Genomic DNA, 7,632 nt, shown 5'->3' on the forward strand with positions numbered 1-7,632 from the left:
GAGAGTACGCAGTTAAATGGCGTGAGCAGGCATCCAGGGTAAAGCCTCCGATGGATGAGGTTGAAATGGTCACAGTTTTCCTTCAAGCTCAGGAAGCTGACTACTTCCAGAATATGATGTCCGCAATGGGTAAATCGTTCACTGAAGCTATCAAGATTGGCGAAATGGTTGAAAATGGGCTAAAAACGGGTCGAATTCTAAGCCAATCAGCTATCAGAGCTACCTTCCAAGCCATTCAGGGTGGGTCTGGAGGAATAGCAAAGGGAAAGAAAAGGGAAGAAACATTCATGCAGTGTCGGGTGCAAGGAGAAACTATACCCCCAGATCCCTTTTCTCAGAAAGGACCCTGCAGCACTATTACCCTCACCAAGATTTGGCCTATACTCCTCAGCCATACTCAGTCATGAATGCTCAGCCTTATGTCCGACCACAACAACAAGCCAACAGAAATCAAGCTCCATTTCCTAGAAACCAACCTCCTTACAAAACCCACTACAACCCCCGTCCTCCAAAAAATAATTTCCACCCTCATGAACCGCCCAAGAGGCCAAATTTCACACCAATTGGCGAAACCTACTCCAGCCTGTTACCAAAGCTTGTTCAAATGGGTCTGCTACAGCCTGTTCCTCAAACCAGACAAAACCCAGCATCACCCGCTTACAGAGCCGGTACCCGATGCGCTTATCACTCGGGGGCAGAAGAGCATGACACGGATGATTGCTGGACTCTAAAGAGAGTTGTGGAGAACTTGATAAAACAAAGAAAGATAGTGCTAAGGGATGAAGAAGTTCCCAATGTGACCAACAACCCACTGCCAGCCCACAACAATGGGCCGGTAATTGGAATGATTTGTAAGGATAAGGAATTTGACCCAGCATTGAAGGCCATCATTGCCATTGCTGACAAAGAAAAGAAACCAAAAGCTGCCTCGAAGCAAGATAAAGGGGAGAAAAAGAAAGAAACCACCCCTCCAAAGTCAGAGAAGAAAATTGAAGTTGAGACCGGGGCAACGCCTCTCAAAGATGTTGTTCTCTACATCCCTCAAGGCCGTAAAGAAAAGCAGATGACATTGAGTCCTCCCAGGAGATTCGAGCTGAACAAAACAAACCCGATGTATGTGCCCAAGGGGGCTTATGTGATGCGGGGGCCAATTAAGCCATTGAGACTGAATGAGCCCGTGGTTATTGGACGCGCGCCACAGAAGCCCATGAAAGATCCTACTGTTGTGCCCTGGAACTACAACAAAACAGTGGTGACCTATAAGGGCAAAGAAATCCTAGGAGAAGTTCAAGAAAATAACCCTGTTGAAAAGTATTCCAATTTGGAAGAGGCGAACAACGCTACTAGAAAGCGCTTCCCACTTAAGAAGCCCGTGAGTGCCGAAGAAGCGGAGGCTTTCTTCCAAAACATGAAAATGGCAGATTATGAGGTGATTGACCAACTTCGAAAATTTCCCGAACAAGTCTCCTTGTTGGCTTTGTTGATGAATTCCGCCGAACATCAGAAAGTATTGATCAAGACCCTTAACGAAGCATATGTGCCTGTTGACATTTCTGTAGAGCAGTTGGAGAGAATGGCAGAAAGATTTTTCGCAATCAATCAGATCACTTTCAGCAAAAATGATTTACCCTCAGAAGGGGCTGCACATAACAAAGCCTTGCACCTAACAGTCAAATGCAAAGGGCACTACGTGAAAAGGGTGATGTTGGACGGAGGCTCTGGAGTAGACATTTGCCCACTTTCAACTCTACAGTGCATGGAAATCGGGACCGAAATAATCCGACCCAACAATGTCTGCGTACGTGCCTTCGATGGCATCAAAAGGGACACAATTGGAGAGATCGATCTAATTCTGACCATCGTCCCAGTAGACTTTGAAGTAACCTTCCAGGTTCTAGACATGGACACATCCTACAACTTTCTTTTGGGGAGGCCATGGATTCATGTAGCGGGGGCTGTACCCTCTACTCTTCATCAGATGGTGAAGTTCGAGCACGAGGATCAAGAGATCGTGGTCCACGGAGAAGATGAGCAATCAATTTATCGGGACCCATCAGTCCCATGTCTTGAAGCAAGAGAGGGAGTGAGCACATAGTTTATCAGGCTTTTGAAATTGTGGTTGCAGACCAGTACAAAGAAGGAAACCCTTGCCCACAACCCTTCCTTTCTAATGCATCAATCATGGTGGCCAAAGAAATGATCCGACATGGCTTCAAACTGGGGAAGGGACTTGGGAAATCATTGCAAGGGATAGTTGAACTTATCACCCTGCCCACCAGTGAAAAGTTCTTCGGGGTAGGCTTCCGACCCTCTCCAGCTGATATAAGATGGGCAGATGATAGAAAGAATGATGGTTGGGTCTTGCCTTAGCTGGTTCTGCATCTGTACAGAACATTTGTCAAGCCAAAATACTAGAAGAAAGAAGAAGATGAGGCTTTTACTGCCGAAGAGATTGAAGAGATCTGTGGGGCAATGAGGAAGATACTATATGAAACCCACATGGTCCAGCCAGGGGAGGGCTCAAGCACCGCTGAGGTGCTGTATATGGGACCCAATGCCAAGCTGCAGAATTGGAAGGCTACGCCATTCCCAATCAGGCGGGAGTCCTGGTAGACCTGTCCTGCCACTTTTTCTGCATCACGAGTTATTTCAGGGTGTAACTCGAATGTTTTTCTTTTAGTTTCCTGTCTTTTAAATACTAATGTGAACCCATTTATCTTCAAAATTCAATGAAATGAAATTAATATTTTCATCGTTCATCTCTCTTTATTCTTTCTGATTTTGTTACTTTTTCTTATTTCTTCTTTCAGTTCTAATAATGCGGCTTTAAATAACATGACATGCTTGCGGACTTCATGCCCAGATCCAAACACACTGTCTAATTGCGAAATAATGAACCAAGAACCAGAATATGATAAAGAAGAGGCTTTTAAGGAAATAAATCGAGAATTGGAACAATTTGAGAATACCTAAGCCAAACTTAAATGAAATCGAGCCAGTTAATTTGGGTAGCTCTGAAGAAGTCAAAGAAACCAAGATAAACATTCATACAGATGAAAGAACTAGGGACGCATTGATCCAACTTTTGTTTGAATTCAAAGATGTGTTTTCTTGGTCATACGATGACATGCCAGGATTAAGTGTCAATTTAGTGATCCATAAGTTGCCAACCTACCCCGATTATTCCCCTATCCAGCAAAAACAGAGGAAGTTCAAAGTTGATATCAGTGACAAGATTAAAGAAGAGGTCACAAAACAATTAAAGGCGGGGGTGATCCAAGTGGTCCGATACACCACATGGCTGGCTAATATAGTTCCTGTGCCAAAGAAAGATGAGAAAATCCGGGTGTGCGTTGACTACCGAGATCTGAACAAAGCAAGCCCCAAGGACAATTTCCCTTTGCCAAACATCCACATCCTTATTGATAACTGCGCCAAACATGAAATACAGTCTTTTGTGGATTGTTACGCAGGATACCACCAGGTGTTGATGGATGAAGAAGATGCAGAAAAGATAGCTTTTACCACACCTTGGGGCACTTACTATTATAGAGTCATGCCATTTGGTCTGAAAAATGCCGGGGCAACCTACATGAGGGCCATGACTGCCATTTTTCATGATATGATGCACCAAAAGATAGAGGTGTATGTGGACGATGTAATCATCAAATCCAAAACCCAGGACGGCCACGTTCGGGACTTGAGAAAATTCTTTGGGCGGCTGCGCAAATATGATTTGAAGCTGAACCCAGCCAAATGTGCATTTGGAGTACCATCTGGCAAACTCTTGGGATTCATAGTCAGTCGGAGGGGCATCGAGTTAGATCCAACAAAGATAACATCTATTCGGGTTTTGCCTCCTCCAAGAACCAAGAAAGATGTTATGAGTTTTTTGGGAAGATTGAATTACATCAGTCGTTTCATTGCTTAGTTGACCTCCACGTGTGAACCCATATTTAAGTTGTTAAAGAAAGATGCGGTAATCAAATGGACAGTTGAATGTCAAGAAGCTTTTGATAAAATCAAGGAATATTTGTCAAATCCGCCAGTCTTGGTCCCACCTGAGCCAGGAAGGCCTCTGTTCTTATACCTGACCGTCTTAGAAAATTCTTTTGGTTGTTTTCTCGGGCAACATGACGTGACCGGAAAAAAGGAGCAGACCATTTACTATCTAAGTAAGAAGTTTATTAGTTACGAAGCCAAGTACACTTTATTGGAAAGAACTTGTTGTACGTTGACATGGGTCGCTCAGAAGCTGAGGAATTATTTGCAAGCTTACACCACCTACCTCATAACCAGGTTGGATCCTTTAAAGTATATATTTCAGAAACCAATGCCCACTGCGAGATTAGCAAAGTGGAAGATCTTGCTCACAGAGTTTGACATAGTCTATGTCACTCGCACGGCAATGAAAGCCCAGGCATTAGCGGATCATTTGGCTGAGAACCCGATTGATGATGAGTACCAACCTTTGAGAACTTACTTCCCATATGAAGAAGTAAATTCAGTTGAGGCAATATCTGAAGACACTCATGCTTGGAAAATATTCTTTGATGGGGCGGTAAACGCAAAAGGTGTTGGAATTGGGGCAATTTTGATCTCACCCACTAGTCAGCACAATCCGGCTACAGCTCGGCTTCGTTTCTTCTGTACAAACAACATTGCCGAGTATGAAGCTTGCATTATGGGTATAAACATGGCAATCGACCAAAATGTCGAAGAGTTGTTGATCATGGGAGACTCAGATCTGATTATCCGGCAAGCCCAAGGAGAATGGGAAACCCGAAATGTTAAGCTTATCCCTTACAAGAAGCATGTGGAAGACCTCAACAAGCGATTCAAGTCAATAGAGTTTAGGTACATTCCTCGTTGTTACAACGAATTAGCCGACGCACTTGCTACTTTGGCCTCAATGCTGCCGTATCCAGGCAATGCTCGCATAGATCCCTTGGAAATTCAAATTCGGGAAAGGCATGGTTATTGTAATACAATTGAAGCAGCACCAAATACCCAACCATGGTACCATGACATCAAAACGTTTCTGAAAACTCAAGAATACCCCGAGCAAGCCAGTGGAGACCAAAAGAGAACCATTAGGCGGCACGCGAGTGGTTTCTTTTTGAGTGGGGATGTCTTATACAAGAGAACTCCGGACCTCAATTTGTTAAGATGTGTTGACGCAGAAGAGGCTAGAAAAATCATGCATGAGGTACACACGGGAGTATGTGGGCCCCACATGAACGGGTACGTTTTAGCAAAGAAAATCCTTCGAGCGGGTTATTACTGGATGACCATGGAAAAGGACTGTTTTAGTTTCATTCGGAAGTGTCATCAGTGTCAGGTGCACGGTGATTTGATTCATGCACCTCCCACAGAACTGCATCCCATGTCTGCACCTTGGCCATTTGTTGCCTGGGGCATGGACGTCATTGGGCCAATCGAGCCAAAAGCCTCAAATGGACACAGATTCATACTAGTTGCCATTGACTACTTTACAAAATGGGTTGAAGCAATCACTCTCAAGTCTGTCACCAAGAAAGCTGTGGTAGATTTCGTGCACTCCAATCTTATCTATCGTTTTGGCATTCCTGCAACTATTATCACAGACAATGCTGCAAACTTGAATAGTCATTTGATGGGGGAGATATGTGAGCAATTCAAGATAATGCACCTGAACTCTACTCCTTATCGGCCTAAAGGCAATGGTGCCGTTGAAGCAGCAAACAAAAACATCAAAAAGATTTTGAGAAAGATGATTCAAAGTTCCAGGAAGTGGCATGAAAAGTTGTCGTTTGCATTGTTGGGATATCGCACTACTGTGCGCACATCAATTGGAGCCACCCCGTATCTTTTGGTTTATGGCACGGAAGCCGTAATACCCGCCGAGGTCGAAATCCCCTCTCTCCGAATCATTGTTGAAGCTGAAATTGAAGACAGTGAGTGGGTTAAAACCCGCCTGGAACAATTAACCTTGATCGATGAAAAGCGAATGGCTGCAGTCTGCCACGAGTAGTTGTACCAACAAAGAATGACTCGTGCCTATAACAAAAAAGTGCGACCTAGAAATTTTGAAGTGGGGAAACTCGTTTTAAGGCGTATTCTTCCCCATCACCAGGAAGCAAAAGGAAAATTCGCTCCTAATTGGAAGGGCCCATACGTCATCAGAAAGATATTGCCGAGAGGAGCATTGTATCTGGGCGATATCGAAGGAAATGATCCTGAAGCAGCTATAAATGCGGATGTAGTCAAAAGGTACTATGTTTAGTCTTTCTGTAACAATGACATTGTCTAATTGGGAGGACGAAGGCTTTTATTCTCGCTACCCAAACACTATCTACCCTTTGCAAACCCATTTGTGCCAGTTACTCTTCTTTGATTGCCCTCTTTGGAACTTAAAAGTGTTGGAAAAAAATGGAAAATTAAAAAAAAAAGATGTTTTCCTGAACTACGTTCGACTTGATTCCGAAAGGATACGTAGGCAGCCTCTCTATGGGGTTCAGTCACACCAAAATAAAAATCCAAATTCCCTCAAAAATGAAACTGGGGCAAATGTTGTAATGGTCCTGCGATAATCCCGCTTGAATGGTTCCAAAGTTGTAATTCGATCCAAATCATTTTTACCCAAATCCTTTCAAGTCCTTCCAATCAATCAGTGAGAATGTTCAAGGATCAGAGAATACAACTACTTGGATCCGATGCAATAAAGTGAGAGAAATAAAATGAGAGAGTCTTATTGGTGAAAACTCACACGGGCACCATAAGGCGACGGTGAGCAGAAAAATTGAAAATGAGAGAGCCTGTTTAGTGAAAACTCGTAAAGAGTGCTATCAGGCGACGGTGAGAAGAGAAATGAGAGAGGTCGATTGGTAAAAACCCGCAAAGGGCGTCGTCGATCGAAAAGAAGACACCCCCCACCACTGAAAAAGTCCTGGCCAGGTTTCTCGATTTAGAGATATGGTTCACAACGAGTTGGATAGTTGTGCATATCGGGTATCTAGTCCAAGAAACATGTCATGTCTATTGAAGTCTGTATGCACCCCAGATAAGTCCTTCTTCCCCCCAAAAAGGACGCTTCTCCTTAAATTCATTAATCTTGTCCTTTCTTTACTTTTCCTTGAATCCCTTTCGGTCTAACTCTATTCCGAAACTAATACAAAGAAAAGGTGGCAAGATTGGTTTTACAGGGTTTTGTTTAATAAAATCCAAGTCCAAAGAAAAGTACCCAGCCTCAGTGGGTGCATCAAGTCGATCCCAACTGGCCATGATAGCTGATGCTCTGAAATCAGAGTTATTGAAAATGAAAAGAAACCCAAAGTCAAAAGCCCCTAGAAGCAGATTAAAATGAAAGGGCCAAAGCCCTATACGGGTGAGCCGTCATGATAAATTTTGAAAAGTTGAGTTCCTCGGTTTTAGGAGAGAGACCAATCTTTAAGAAAGCTAGCAAGCGGCAGAGGTTCTCGCCAAAAGAGTTGGGCCGAGATCAAGTGATCAAAAATAATGAAGGCCACAAAACCGACCACCGTTTCAAACTAACAATTGTTCTTTGTTTGAAAATTGAAACAGGTGCAATCCAAAGCAACAATGCAAGAAGCAGGTGTAACCAAAATGGAAAAAGAAATGTGCAAGCGCTAG

The 7,632-nt window shown here is 43.5% G+C and overlaps 2 protein-coding genes across 2 annotated transcripts; both read left to right on the top strand.

Annotated features, from left to right (window-relative positions):
• Positions 1–403: 403 nt before the first annotated feature.
• On the top strand, positions 404–2,095 carry LOC138873583 (uncharacterized). The gene has a single exon (XM_070152054.1). The coding sequence runs from the start codon at positions 404–406 to the stop codon at positions 2,093–2,095; it is 1,692 nt and encodes a 563-aa protein (XP_070008155.1).
• A 1,032-nt stretch (positions 2,096–3,127) lies between these two features.
• On the top strand, positions 3,128–7,632 carry LOC138873584 (uncharacterized). The gene is made up of 3 exons (XM_070152056.1): positions 3,128–3,346; positions 3,932–5,209; positions 7,564–7,632. Exons 1-3 carry the CDS (start codon positions 3,128–3,130, stop codon positions 7,630–7,632), a joined length of 1,566 nt encoding a protein of 521 aa, XP_070008157.1.

This window comes from Nicotiana sylvestris, chromosome 7 (genome assembly GCF_000393655.2).
Source record: "Nicotiana sylvestris chromosome 7, ASM39365v2, whole genome shotgun sequence".
Classification (NCBI taxonomy): domain Eukaryota; kingdom Viridiplantae; phylum Streptophyta; class Magnoliopsida; order Solanales; family Solanaceae; genus Nicotiana; species Nicotiana sylvestris.

Coding starts and splice junctions, on each gene's coding strand:
- LOC138873583 (XM_070152054.1), top strand. CDS start 404: ATGAATGCTCAGCCTTATGTCCGACCACAACAACAAGCCAACAGAAAT.
- LOC138873584 (XM_070152056.1), top strand. CDS start 3,128: ATGCCAGGATTAAGTGTCAATTTAGTGATCCATAAGTTGCCAACCTAC. Junction 3,347..3,931: donor AGAAAGATGAGAAAATCCGG/GTGTGCGTTGAC, acceptor TTCATTGCTTAG/TTGACCTCCACGTGTGAACC. Junction 5,210..7,563: donor CTAGAAAAATCATGCATGAG/GTACACACGGGA, acceptor AAATTGAAACAG/GTGCAATCCAAAGCAACAAT.